The sequence below is a fragment of the Siphateles boraxobius genome, unplaced genomic scaffold (assembly GCF_051911475.1).
Source record: "Siphateles boraxobius isolate OS27281-9 unplaced genomic scaffold, OSU_SipBor_1 1, whole genome shotgun sequence".
In the NCBI taxonomy this organism is placed as follows: Eukaryota; Metazoa; Chordata; class Actinopteri; order Cypriniformes; family Leuciscidae; genus Siphateles; species Siphateles boraxobius.
Window position 1 is genome coordinate 17,576,762 of NW_027508699.1, and position 15,186 is coordinate 17,591,947.

Here is a 15,186-nt window from a genome sequence, read left to right on the forward strand (position 1 = left end):
CTCAGAAGGATAACAGGGTTGACATGATGTTTTTCAATTATCAGTTTACTACACAAACACAGTAACAGGTTGTCTGTTAAACTGTTTAAAAAGAGACTGACTTTTCCTTAGTTCCAGTAGTTCCACTTCTTTAAAGTGATTCTGTCATTAAAATAATGTTGCATTAGCATTTGTTGAAAATTTAAAACCTGGGTACAACTTTAAGTCTGCTTTGCTTAAGACTACTGAAGAGAACTTTAAGATTTCACTAAAATGTAAAAATACAGAAGGCACAAAGGCAATTGATAGCTTTCAAAATGTGCATATTTGCTAATACAGTGAGAAGTCGAAAGCAAAGGGCAAAAGTAACCTCATGAAAAAATTAAAAGATAAAACATGAAATGAAGCTGGCGCATTTCTAAAAATATCTATTATAACACATACAAATTGGGAAACAGCTGTTCGTTGTTGACCTGTATTCATTTCCTGTGGAATTTTGACTCTACACAGTATATTTGGATTTATATATTTTTTTGCAATAATAATTATTTTCTTAAAATATGGATTACTTAAAAATATGTTTGTTTTTTTGTTTGTTTTTTTGCTCTGAGCCAAGAATTTGCCTCAGACACCAACCCTGTGTCTCAATATGCATATGATACCTACCTACTTTATAATAGGTGAAAAGCAGTATGTTAAAAGAGTAGTATGTCTGAGTTCACGGCATTCTCAAAACAGTAGGCCACAAAGTATCCGGATGACCTACTACTTCTGCCATGATTGTGAAGATCACATCCAATGGACACTTTAACATTCAACAGGGAAATGAGGCAACTCACTCTATAGCTCACATTACAAGTGGCGGGTGTAGTACATTCAGACTGCATTAATACTACACACATTCATGGTTGATAATATTCATATACACATGCGTACTTTTGTAACAGCCATGTAGTTCTTCATCAAATGTAGAACCTACTCGAGACAGTATATGTGATTTCAGGCTATATTAACAGACAGCTGAAGGCCCAAACAAAGGTGCAACTGCCCAAAAGTGATGCTTAAAAAGGTGCAAATCTTATGTGAAATGTTCTGTCTTTGTCTGAAAAGATCATTTTCACAATTTCATAATAGTAAATCTATATTAGTTTAGAGTTTAAGAAAAAGTACAACTGCATTTAAAATATCATGTTTTGTAATGCATATATACAAGAAAAGTGGACACATAAAATGTTTGATATATTAAAACATTAGTGTATCATCAATTATTTTAATTATTCCATTAATAGGGCACCTATTTTTGAATAAAACCATTAATTGTAATACAGGTCATTTTGCCCCTCTTCATGCATTCGTGTTGATTATTTTATGGTTTATGCATTCTAGGGTTAAAGTTATTTTAACACACATGTACTGTATTTAAGGGACATGAAAGAAGCCCAGCTAAATGAAACATCAGTTGACGGTTTTCTAGGCAGCAACACTTCTGAATTTGATCACATGTTGTACCCTGCAGGCCATGCTGGCGGCGGCCAGAGCAGTCAGACCCAATCTCTATGTGATAGCCGAGCTCTTTACAGGCAGCGAGCTGATTGACAATGTGTTTGTAAACCGGCTCGGAATAACCAGTCTCATCAGAGGTACTGATGTCTGTAAGCATGACACTAACAATGTCTTATCTGTTTGTTTTTCTCTCTTTGCTCTGCATATCCTGTCATTTCCTCTCTGAACTATCATTCCTGAATATTTACATCCTAAAACTCTCTCCTGGACCTTGTTTCCTGTTCACTCATTTTGGCTTCATTTGAGGCACGACTCTCCTCTTTTTCTGAACCCATTTTTTTGCCCCTGACCTGACATACTAACACCCGTGGTTTGGTTTCCTCTCGGCTGTGTGTCTTGCACTAACCCTGCTTGCTGCAGTTCATGCTGGATGCCGCCCGCACACTGAGGCCTGACCTGTACGTGGTGGCCGAGCTCTTCACGGGCAGCGAGGAGCTGGATAATGTCTTTGTGACTAGATTAGGAATCTCCTCACTCATCAGAGGTATGGTCTTCTTTGACAAATGGTCTTTGACAAAATTGCATTGTAGCTCTTTTCTTATATTGTTCGTACAGAAGTGTATAGTGTGAAGTCTAACACTATTATCAAACGTCCTGAATTGTTACCATTCAAAAGTTTCACTAAGGTCACTAAAGATTAAATGTTTTTTGCAAGACGTCTCATGCTTAACATGGCTGTATTTATTTGATCAAAAATGCAGTAAAAACGGCAATGTTGTGAAATTTGATTTTTATTCAAAATAAGTGCTTTTCTATTTGAATGTGTTTTTAAATGTTATTTATTCCTGTGACGGCAAAGCTGAATTTTCAGCATCATTACTCCAGTCTTCAGTGTCTCATGATCCTTCAGAAATCATTATTTTATGCTGATTTGATTATCAAGAAACATTTCATAGTATTCTCAACATTGAAAACTGTGATGCCATTTTTTTCAGGATTCATTGATGAATATAATTATTTGAAATAGAAATCTTTTTAACATTATAGATGTCTTTACTGTCACTTTTGATCCGTTTAATGCATCCTTTCTGAATAAAAGTAGTAATTTCTTTCAAAATAAGCATCAGTGTTCTTTAGCTTTTCATCATTTACTCGCCTCATGTTGTGCCAAACCTGTAGGACTTTCTTTCTTCTGCACTAGAACCAAAAAACTTTAAAGGACACAAAGCACCATAAAATGAACTAAAACTACCATAAAAGTAGTCCACATGACTTGCGCACTACATTCCACGTTTTCTGATGTCATACAATATAGTTGTGTAAGAAACAGACTGTAAATCTCCTTGGCATGTTCATGAGAGGTAGCAATCCGATTCATTATGAATCACTTTTTTCAGTTGGATCTTTTCAATGAATAATTTGATCTGATTAGGAAAACTGGTACGAATACTTTTTTTGTGTACAACTTTGAAAATGAAAGTACAGGTTTACAATGACATGAATGTGACTGAATGATGAAGAAGTTTCTATTTTTAAGTTAAGTAAGTAGCGCCTGTTAAAATGCCCCTATTATGCTTTTTCAGGTATTCACTTTCATGTAATGTGTAATGTAGATGTTTGTGAATATAACAGTTCTGTAAGTTTCAAAGATCAAAGTGCACGATAAACAGTTATTGTCTCCCAAAAGAAAGATGCGATTCTGAACTGCCTGAAATTAGTCGTCAGTAATTCAAGTCTCACTTCCTGCACAAACCTATGTAGGTTTGTAAAAAAAAAAATGCATTATCTCAGCCTGTGGTCATCATTGGCTGGCTGCGAACAACGTATGCTTTAACCCTACTTAAATACTGTATTTGTAGCTGAGGCCTGGAATTGTTTGGTTTGTGTTTTGAGATGAGAAGACGCTGTTTTCTGCACTTTAAAAGCAAAACCACTTTGCATGCACTTACCAAAGGATGAGGACCCGGGCTCAAATTGTTTAAACCGACCATAGTTAGTCGTTACTGTTTGTTTCACTTTGTATACAAATGCTGGGGAAATTCATATTATGTTAATTGCCGTTTCGTTTGCGATTCGACCAATCAAAACAGACTGGGCCATCTGACCAATCAGAGCAGAGTAGACTTGGAAATGAGGAGTTTAGAGAGGCAGAATCTCCAAAATACCGTTTTCAGAATCTTTGAGAAGTGAGGTGATGTGCAATGTATATTATGAAAAAATGTAAGTGCTTTTTTTTATGTAAACCTATTGTAGGAGACCTCCAAAACAATATCAGGAGACTTTTAAATATCATAAAAGGGGCACTTTAAACTGATGGAGTATTGATACTTTGAATTGCGTTACTTGTCATTCCTTGTGCTGTTGTAGAGGCGATGAGTGCAGGAGACAGTCATGAGGAGGGCAGGCTTGTGTACCGGTACGGAGGGGAACCGGTAGGGGCTTTTCTTCAGCCCAGTCTCAGGCCTCTGGTGCCCAGCATTGCCCACGCCATGTTCCTAGATGTCACACATGATAATGAGTGCCCTATTCAGGTATAGCATTTTCAAACACGACAAATTAAATGAATGTTGATGGAGCTTCTTGAATGAGTTCTTATATTGATGTTCTTTGTTGTAGGTCCGCTCTGTTTATGATTCACTGCCCAGCTCTGCTGTTGTTTCTATAGCCTGCTGTGCCACTGGGAGCACCAGAGGCTACGATGAGTTAGTACCCCACCAGGCAAGATATCAACTTCACAACTCACAAAATATGTATTGAGTTCCTTTTTTTGAGTACATCTTGAAAGCCCTTCTTTTGTGTCTCTACCATCAGATCTCAGTGGTTACAGAGGAGCGCTTTTATAGCAAATGGAATCCTCAGGCTAAGCCATCATCCCCTGATGAGGTCAACCTGCAGTCAGGAATCATCGCCGGAAAGCTGGCCCTCAATCGGCTACACCAGGAACTGGCTGCAAAAGGCTTTAACCAGGTAAATGCAGCCCTGGGGGTCCACAGTGATGGTAATGTCGCATTAGGGGCTTTTGCACTGGAGGAATATTTTCATAGTTCCTTCAGTATATTGGCGGAAATACCCACTTTTTGCCGTTTTCACACACCCCAGGAACTCGGAATGAATTTAGTTATAAGAATGCCTTTTGGGGGGAATAAATTAGCACCCACTTCAGAGTAGTGTCTAACCCGGCACAATAGGAACTACCAGTGACAAAACTGTACGTTGATTGGCCAAACGCATACTATACGTAACACACCGGCATATACTTACTCCATGAACTAACTCTACAAACATGGAAAACAGCGATAAGACATAAGCATACAGAAAGCTAATGTTAACTGCATTTACCTGTCCACTTGCATTATGTTCTTTTCTCAACCTCAGTGATATGTAGCACTGCAAGTTGGTGTAGGAGATTTTGTCTCTTAGCTCTTCTTTTTGCTCTTTCAATCACTTAACTTATATGTCTACATTCAATCTCCATTATCACAAAGACCACGACACACAACAAAAACACAGCTGATGCCGAGGCAGATTACGGCACTTCAGAGTTACTACTGGCGGTGCGAATACAACCAGGAAAATTGCCCTAGGGGAAAATTTAGTTCTCGGAGGACTGTCCTGGTGGCTAGTTCCTATAACTACCCTTTGGGAAAGCCCCTATAGACTGTTGAGTAGTAGTCCACTGTGAAGTCTGTACAAATGCAAGTTTGGGCAGACGGAGCATCACGGCCACAAGGCGGGGACTTGTGTACAAATTAATAAAAATAAGAATGACCAAAAATGTATATTCATATATATATATATATATATATTTGCAGATGACGATATGACACGTTACACAAGTAAGGTTATCAGTACTTTTTAAAGTTCATCTAGTGAGTTTTGCCAACACATTAAAATGTTATGTAAAAGTATACATTTAGATATAAATTTAAATATTAAATTTTAATTAAAACTAAAAATAACCTGCATTTTTAAATTTTATAAAAATAAAAATTGCTAACTATATGTATTAAACGCTATATTATAAACTAGAAATAACCAGAAAAAAATGTTGGAGTAAATACAGTTACAAATAAATGTTATTAAAATAAAAAATGAAATAAAAAAATGTAGAACTATAATAAACTTGGACAAGTTTAATTAATTAAAGCTGTAACTAAATAAACCATTGCTGAAACTAACCAGCTAAATAAATAAATGTTAAATATATTATATTTTTATAGATAGTAGTTCATATTTTATATATTATTTGATGTATAGTATGCTATATATAAAAAATGCAATATACAATTATGAACTAGAAATAACCTGAAAACAATAGAATAAATTTGTAAGCACGATTAAAATAAAAACAAAACTGAAATTCAAAACTATAATAACCTTTGAGCATCTTTATCAATATGTCTGGGTCTTTTCTTAGGTGTTTGTGGACCAAGTGGATGAGGACATAGTGGCAGTCACCCGGCATTGTCCCAGCACACACCAGTCAGTCGTGGCTGTGTGCCGCACTGCATTCAAGAACCCCAAACACCATCGCTATGCAGATGAGGTTCCACCGATGTGCATCCCAGGTGTGTCACAGGCTCACTGCTCCTTATCAGAGATGCTGAACCTTCTTTGTGTTGAACTGGATGAGATATCCTCTCTCACTCGCTCTGACTAGCTACTTTTACATGGACACCTTTTGTTTGAATTCATTCCGATTGACATTGGACGAATATACAGAGTTTCCCGCTGTTAGTGCATACTAACAATTCTCCTATATGTCTTCCTTTCTTTTTTTTAAAGAGCAGACTTAATATTTACATATTTTGTGTCCTAAATAGGAGACGACGAGCACATGAACCGTTGTGCCGTGCTGCTTCTATTTATCAAGCAGTAAAAAAAACCTTTCCCGCGCCCAAAACAAGGCATCCGTGGATGAGAGCAACAACAGCTCATTCCACATAATACTTCGTAACACCGTTTCTACGTCATTGCACATGCACAGTACTTTCCAGTTTCGGGTTTCAATCCCATTTAGTGTTTACATTTCCTCTCGATCGAATTAGAAAAGGTTTAAACCACCCCTTACTATCCGAATGAAATTTTAATTGTATTTGGCCAATTCATTCCGACGGACGTGATTACATGTGACTTTTTTTTTATTCCGACTGTGCTACTAGTTTGATTACAAACGGATTATATGGGTCCATGTAAACGCAGCTACTGAGATTCAGTTCTGGTGTCTGGTTTTATTCTGTCTCTATTATATGTCCTTTGTACTTAATGCCTGACTGGAAGCCAATCCCTGAAATCTCTTGGAACAAATCCTCTCTCACAGGTAAGATAGAGGAGGTGGTGCTGGAAGCGCGTACTGTGGAGAGGCAGGCGGGCTCCTACAAAAAAGATGAGAGGAGCATTAATGGCATGCCTGGGTACACGGTGGAAATTAAAGAGCACATCCAGGTAACTTGAGTGCTGTGAGACCGCTTTAATTATAACCGTTCTAAGCCGACACAATGGCCTCAGCAGAGAGCACTGATTCACAAAACAGCAAAAGCTGTACCCCTACAGCCCTCAAAGAGCTCTTCTTTCATCTCAACAAATTGTTTTGGTAAACCTCCCCTTTCCTGCCTGGTTGTAAAAGTCTGCCGCCTGGACTTGCATGGCCTTTTGATTTGCTGTACTGTCAACACTGCACGAGTTAATCTTATCGTTTGGTCTCAGAGGTTCCTTTGTTTGCGTCTCTGTCTGCTCAGCTGAAGGACAGCAAGGTGGTGCGGCAAGCTGGGGTGACGTCTCGAGGGAGCAGTGAATATGTGCAGGAGATCGTGTTTGAGCAGCTGACGCCTGGAAGCGTTATTGCTTTCAGGTTAGACTTCAACAGCTTTACTGTCCCTAAACCGATCTATGACAGTGGTTTACAAATGGTTTTACAGCAGGATTTTGCCTAGATTTTGCACTGGACATGAAGTGGTGAAGCCAAAATTGTGTATCATACAAAGTAAAAAAATAAATAAACGGCGCAATTCCAATAGGGTCCTCACACTATCGGTGATTAGGCCCTCAAAAACTCACTGTATTTTATATTAATATGAACTGCATAGGCCTGAAAATATACAAAGTAAACATGTAATAGGCGAAATAGGACAATATTTATACAATAGGACTGCTTTTATACACAGGTATTGACGTGAAGTACTTTTGAGAAATTGTTTTCCTAAACTCCATTTAAAATAATTTTAAAAAGCACTTTAAAAAGTTAAAATGGAGTTTGATTGGACACACAATATTTAATGTCAACAACAAAGAACTGAGACGTTTTGAAAAGTTTGGGGTTGGTAAGATTTTTCAATGTTTTTTAAAAGAATTCTCTTATGCTCACCTCGGCTGCATTTATTTGATTAAAAAAATACAGGAAAAACAGTAATTGTCAGGTGTGGTTAAACACAAATCCAAATAGAATCAAGAGTCTTTAATGGACAGGGAGAATACGCAGGAGAATCAGAACAGTAACTGCACAATAACACAAACAAAAAACTGAGGAAATAACTTTTCTATTTTCATATTAATATATTTTAAAATATAATTTATTCCTGTGATGGTAAAGCTGAATTTTTAGCATCATTATTCAAGTCTTTAGTGTCACATGATCCTTCAGGGATCATTCTAATATGCTGTACTTAAGAAACATTTCTTATTATTATCAACGTTGAAAACAGTTGTGCTGCTTAACATTTTATAAAAAACATTTTTTTATCAAAACTGAGAACAGATGTGCTGAATGGGTTTAATAAATGGAAAATTAAAAAAAAAACAGCATTTATTTGAAATAGAAATCTTTTGTAATGTTATAAATGTCTACTGCAACTTTTGGTTCTTGCTGATTTTTTTTTTAAACTTACTGACACCACTCTTTTCAATGGTAGTGTATATGGGATGAATATAGTATCAAAACGATGCAAGCACAATTATCAATGAACTTGATTAATGTTGCAGATATGTTTTACTATCCACAACCAAATGCCTTTCAACTTGCGTGTGCAAAATTAAAAATTTAATGAACGTGTAGCAATTTGTACAAATAGATACATTTTTGTGAATACAAATGTTTTCTTTTGTATTAGTTTATCATAATTTGCGCATGCAACAAAGAAGATGTGCATGTGTGGATCAGGTGACGCGCGTGCATTCATTGACAGGGCTCTCAAGTCTCACGCATTGGGCGTGAGACACACGCATTTCAACCCTTTCACACGCTCACACGCCACACCTTGTATTTCTCACGCTGAGGAGTAAGGGAACTTGTCATGCTATACAATTAATGGACGAGGCGCAGGCAAACGGAGGGAAGTTCTCTGCCGAGTTCATAGCATCTGTCTCGAGTTATACAGAGTTAAATGCTAGCTACCAGCCAATCAGAAATTAGAATTAGTTGTTTCCGGGTAAATTATGTGTTCCCGCTGCAAGCTCGTCCAATATTATCTGTCTGCAGTCCCGGAGGCTGCATTTTCAGGACCCCACTTCTAGGACCGCATTTCTAAGACCCTAGTTTTTTGTGACAGCGCCACCTACCGAGTCGGAGAACCGCAGTCACAGGAACGGATTTCCAGGAATCTAATATTTCCACCCAGTTTTAACTACATTAGAGTGTTTTTTTTTCTTTCAAGTTTTATTACACCCAAATACTACTTTCCTTATTGTAATTAAACCAGGTTCCTAGGAATGTTGAGAAATTATTGGGTCTAAGTAGCATATAATAACTCAAGTAAAATAAACAAGGAATCATTTTATAGTCTTTTCAGTCACTATGGACCACATTTTCAAGTACAGAGGGAAGACAAGGATGACTCTGGGGGTAGATTTTAGATTTTGTATTTTACAAAATAATATAAAACACCTGAACTTGAACACACAAAATATTTTACAAAATAATATATAACTGAAATTGAACACACAAAATATTTTACAAAATAATATATAAAAACTGAAATTGAACACACAAAATATTTTACAAAATAATATATACCCACTGAACTTGAACACACAAAAAAACAAATTTGATCATGACCTGAACCACATAGACAGAACTTCAATGGATGGACAAACACATGGACAACATCATCACTGACTCCTAAGAGAGAGAAAGAGAAGTGATTTAAATAAGGAACATTTAGTTGACCATGTTCTACTCTCTAATTTTACATTTCATATTTAAAAGATCTTAGTTACCACAGAGTAATGATAATGATAAAAATAATGATATCAATCTCCATACCAATTAATTTTCATAATACAATTATTGCATACTGTTCAAAGATTTGAAAAAAAAATGATTTTGATGTTCTCGGAACAAAGGTTCTAGAAACACTCATGTCGTTTCTTGAAAAACATTTTTAAGTTAATTTCATATAAATAAATAGACATAAATTTGGCCTAAGCCTAGTGCTTAACCAATTTATTTATTTATCTTTTGTCATACTATTGCCTACCCTGAGCTGTGTCCTTGATAGCACTTCATATAGAGTACAGTATACAGTAAATGACACAATCTAACACGTGGGATTTCAATTATTATAATGGCCTCTCGGATATGTCTGACTATTAAAATGTCATATGTCTCAACCAACTTTATAAAACCATGTCAAAATGAAGAGACGTACACATATCATGCATGTATTGTGGGTAACGTTAAACAGGCTGACTGTGAGCAGGTGACAGTGAAAACATTAAGATTATTTTAACTGAATTAAAATGGAAAAACAATGAGTAATAAACAAGCTTTCAGAACAAACATGCTACAGTTTATTGTGCTGTAAATAAGTCAACACAGGCTTATCATGCAACAGTTCCGTTAAATGAACGTGCTAACAATTCATTTTCCAGCATTAGAGGCTAATATATGATGGCTATGCATTCAAGACTGTTTAGCAAATCACCAGCACGTTGGCAACGTTAACTTTCCAATGAAATGCATCAGAATTTTTTTTAAAGTTAAACAAATAAAAATTGATTCGCATTTGATACTCACACTCCCAATGTCATTCATCTTCGCTGGTCCTCTAATTCGATAGGTGGCGTTGTCACTAAAAACCTAGGGTCCTAGAAATGCGGTCCTAGAAGTGGGGTCCTGAAAATGCAGCCTCCGTGTACGCGCACACACGGAGTGGAAGTTGAAAGAGCACGATCTGATGAATGCGGTTTGCGGACATCTTCATTTATTTTTTATTTTATTTTTAGCATTTTGATTTTACGATTCCTGGACGATATCTCTTGCCTGTGATCAAAGACAGTGAGAGCTGATGTTGAGGAGTATTGCCAAATTCGTGCTAAATTATTTTTGATGCATTCAAAAACTCTCCAACTGCTTTTAAAGGGGTCATCGGATGCAAAATACACTTTTATATGGTATTTGTAAATAAATGTGTCTTTGCAGTGTGTGTGGACACAATCACCATGCAATGAAAAAAATCCATTCACTTTTTTTTAATCCTCAAAAAGCCAAAAAGTTTTTGCTCATTATCATTTAAAGAGACATGCACCGAAACGGGTCACTGTGAACAGAGCTGTTTTTTAAGAGGTAAAAAGGGTGTTGTTTTACACAACCATTCAGAAATTTTAACCAAAGTATGTTACAAACTTTACATGAAGACCCAAAAGAATCATACCAACTTGTGGAAAATGGGCATCCGATGACCCATGTAAAGGTGACCGGTTTGGGTCTTGACATACATGCTCAGGGCAAGTTGTTATGACACAATGTTATGTATATTGAGCACTGATGTTCAGTTGGCTTGTTTGGGGTCAAATTTATTTTTATTTTTCAATAAATTTATATTTTTTAAATATAACTATTTATTTTATTTAGATGAATTTGTCTTTTTATCAGATTTAACAATTGTTATAATTTCCATTTGTGCTGGTCAATTATGAACAATAGGCAAAATTGAACTGCTAGCAAAAATCGAAGCGAATTTGGTTGGGTCGAGGGACCGCTGCTGCAAATATTTGGGTGGCTCCTCCCCTAAATCTCACTCTAAACTTTTGATAAAACTTGAGAGCCCTGTTCATTGACGTCTTTTCTGAGTCAATCTCATTTGATTCATTTGGATTTTGAGACTTTTATTTCGCTGTTTTTAAGCATTTCACAACCCACACACTAACAACTACAAATGAATAGGCCTGGTTAGGTATAAATAGGCCTAGCTCAGAATTTGTGCATGTAACAAGTAAGGTGTGCATTTGTGGATCAGGTGACACGCATTCATTCATTGACTCGTTTCTGAGTAGCAGGTTTTCTCAGACAGTGTGTGTGGATCGTGCAAAGCTAAACCGGCGAAATGAAAGTCTCAAAATCCAAATGAATCAAATAGGATCGACTGTCAATGAATGCACGCGTATCACCTGATCCACAAATGCACATCTTACTTGTTGCATGCACAAATTCTGCTGCATTAATACATATAGTTGTTTTGTATTAACTATGTCTATATTTGTACAAAATGCTGCACATTCACGTGATTCTGGATTTTGCACACACAAGTTGTATTGTAGGCTATTAGTTTAAATGTAGTGACGCACACTTGTGAATTTGTCAAATAGATGGGTAGTTGTGCACACATTAATAATTAGCACCAGGCCTATTCATTTGTAGTTGTTAGTGTGTGGGTTGTGAAATGCTTAAACACAGCGAAATAAAAGTCTCAAAATCCAAATGAATCAAATGATGAGATTGACTCAGAAAAGACATCAATGAATGCACGCGCGTCACCTGATCCACATTTGCACATCTTCTTTGTTGCATGCGCAAATTATGATAAACTAATACAAAAGAAAACATTTGTATTCACAAAAATGTCTCTATTTGTACAAATTGCTACACGTTCATTCAATTTTTAATTTTGCACACGCAAGTTGAAAGGCATTTGGTTGTGGATAGTAAAACATATCTGCAACATTAATCAAGTTCATTGATAATTGTGCTTGCATGTGTTAATCATTTTGATACTATATTCATCCCATAGTGTATATATTTTTTTTTGTACAATTGTAAAGTTAGTTCCATTTTGTTACTTGCATTTATAATTGTTTCCTGCTATCCACACTCAGCTGATACAGTACAGACTCTTGTGACCCCACCACTGAGAAGCACTGACCTATGGAAAAAAGTTTTGACTTCTAATTAAATGTATTTAGTAGTACGTAGTGATATGTCTTTGTTTCTCAGGGTAAGTCTGGACCCCAAATCCCAGGAGCTGGTTGGTGTGTTGAGGAACCATCTCATTCAGTTCAATCCGCTGTATAAAGCAGGAAGTCTGTCTGATCCAAACACACCCGACATACTGAAGAGCACCCTGAAACAGTGAGTTCACACTAACACATTTCAGCTTTTGAGTTTTTGATGTGATGTAACTGTTTTTTCTTCTAATATATTCAAGACACATCCACATTTACCAGTTTCCACCACCATGCTGCCGGTGCACAGTCTAGATCCTTTCCGCATATCTCCACTGACGCTAATGGACATCCCGTCCCTCTTTTTCTTGTGCTTAACAGCTACTGCAGCCTTATAGTCTTTCTGTCCCACCCAGATTTTCTTTCTGTGCACAGAGGACTGAATATGTATGTTTTGTTCATTGTTGAGGAGTTCTGAAGACTTTTGAAGGGGGTCATTTTTATAAATTCAACTATTTTCGGATCCTGTACTATACGTAAACATCTGTTGTGTGAAATATCTCATTCAGGATATACTAAATAAAAAAATAACCTGCAATTTTGATGATCCCTCTGTCACGGTTTAAGTCCAAGGATGAAGAAGGTAGCCTATAAATAACTACAGTATTTATTAAACATAATCCAACAACTCAAAACTATGTGCCTTGCACAAACAATACTGGACAAAAAAATTGTTTCTCCTCCACACCAGGATTATGTCTAAGATGACTCTGGCTGATATGAACATTCTGCTGTTTCGCTGTGACGCAGAGGAGAAGGAAGATGGAGGCGGCTGCTACAACATCCCCGGCTGGACGCCACTCAAATACGGTGGTCTGCAAGGTACAGATTGTATTTAAAAGGATTTGTATTGAAATTTGTATTCAAAATGACAGTATACACTAGATTTGTATTTTGTGCAAATAAATGCTTTCCAGATGTCTTAAAGGGTTGGTTCACCTAAAAATGAAAATTAACTAACAATTTGACGCTTCAAAAAGTCCATGAAGATATTGTAAAACTAATAAATATGAATTGAGTGGTTTAGTCCAAATTTTCTGTAGAGACACGATTACTTTATAGGATGATCAGATTGAATTAAGGCTTTTATTTACATGTAAACAATCATCAACTCACACATCAGTTGTGGTAAACGGAAGCTCAAGCATGTTTGCTTGAGTGCGAGATCCAATGAGGTACATTCTGGTGTTACGCAGCATGTTTGAGCTTTCGGAAAAAACAACTAGGTTTGTTCTCGTGTGTCAAGCAGGTTCGGTTGAGCTTCTGTTTATGTTCGCTGATCAATGTGTGAATAAAAGCCTAAATTAAATCTGTTCATCATATAAAGCAATCGAGTCTCTTCAGAAAATTTGGACTAAACCTCTCAATTCATATGGATTAGTTTTGAAATCTCTTTATGAATTTTTTGAAGCGTTGTGTAGCTGTCAATGGAGGGACAGAAAGCTCTCAGATTTCTTTAAAAAGATCTTCATTTGTGTTCCGAAGATGAATGTTTTACGGGTTTATGACATGAGTGTGAGTAATTAATGACAGAATTTTCATTTTTGTGTGAACTATCCCTTTAAATAAATCACAGTAACTGGCAATAACTGTTGTGATTTCACCCACCCAGGTCTGTTGTCTGTGATGGCAGACATTCGACCCAAAAACGATCTTGGCCACCCGTTCTGTGACAACCTTAGGCAAGGGGATTGGATGATCGACTATGTGAGCAATAGACTGATGTCACGCGGCGGCACACTGGCCGAGGTGAATGAGTCAAGCGATTAAAATAAATACTGTATATACCTGATAATCTCAAGGTGTTAGTTAAAAGCTTTGGGAAGAGCCAAAGTTAAACTGCTGATCCTATTTTTAAATTCAGTAGTTAGTTAAATTTGGGTAAATTTAAGGCTCCAATACATATTACTAGGATATTGGCTATTTATTAGTACATAAAAAGCACATATTAATGCCTTATTCTGCATGACTATATTCTACATAATTCTAAACCCTAATCCTACCCAATACCTAAAAGTACCTTATTAATTATTAATAAGCAGTAATTAGGAGTTTGCTGAGGCAAAAGTCATTAATAGATAGGCTAATCCAATCTAAAGTGTGACGTAAATTTGACTCCAACTCTAATGTGTGCTTAGGTGGGTCAGTGGTTCCAGGCTATGTTTGCTTACCTGAAGCACATCCCTCGCTACCTCATCCCCTGTTACTTTGATGCCATCCTGGTTGGGGCTTACACCACTGCACTTGATGCGACCTTCAAACAGATGTCAAGGTCAGTGTCTAAACAAGACTGAGAATGATCAGCCTGGTGTTTGTGTCTATTCTAGCCCATCCTCAACTTGTTGGGCTGTATGATTATTATTATGATTCCACTTTCAAAAACAACTATATTACAGGGTCTGTGCATCACTAATGAAACAAACAAACAGTTCCGTCATAAAACTCTTTTGAGTAGCCGATTGATTCTCCTAATCCAGTAACCGATCGATC

The 15,186-nt window shown here is 36.7% G+C and overlaps 1 protein-coding gene across 5 annotated transcripts in view; it reads left to right on the plus strand.

The window, feature by feature from the left end:
• agla (amylo-alpha-1, 6-glucosidase, 4-alpha-glucanotransferase a) overlaps positions 1 to 15,186 on the plus strand; it is a 29,438-nt gene that overhangs the window by 9,585 nt on the left and 4,667 nt on the right. For 4 of the 5 annotated variants that reach the window (XM_077225552.1, XM_077225562.1, XM_077225534.1 and 1 more), the window contains 11 exons: positions 1,496 to 1,619; positions 3,850 to 4,013; positions 4,099 to 4,200; positions 4,294 to 4,449; positions 5,900 to 6,050; positions 6,803 to 6,927; positions 7,221 to 7,333; positions 12,689 to 12,823; positions 13,388 to 13,518; positions 14,309 to 14,445; positions 14,835 to 14,968. In XM_077225552.1, coding sequence (XP_077081667.1) covers positions 1,496 to 1,619; positions 3,850 to 4,013; positions 4,099 to 4,200; positions 4,294 to 4,449; positions 5,900 to 6,050; positions 6,803 to 6,927; positions 7,221 to 7,333; positions 12,689 to 12,823; positions 13,388 to 13,518; positions 14,309 to 14,445; positions 14,835 to 14,968 — 1,472 coding nt within the window. Of the gene's footprint in view, positions 1 to 1,495; positions 1,620 to 1,902; positions 2,027 to 3,849; positions 4,014 to 4,098; positions 4,201 to 4,293; positions 4,450 to 5,899; positions 6,051 to 6,802; positions 6,928 to 7,220; positions 7,334 to 12,688; positions 12,824 to 13,387; positions 13,519 to 14,308; positions 14,446 to 14,834; positions 14,969 to 15,186 lie in introns of all 5 variants that reach the window. The other variant, XM_077225571.1, reaches the window with a different exon arrangement.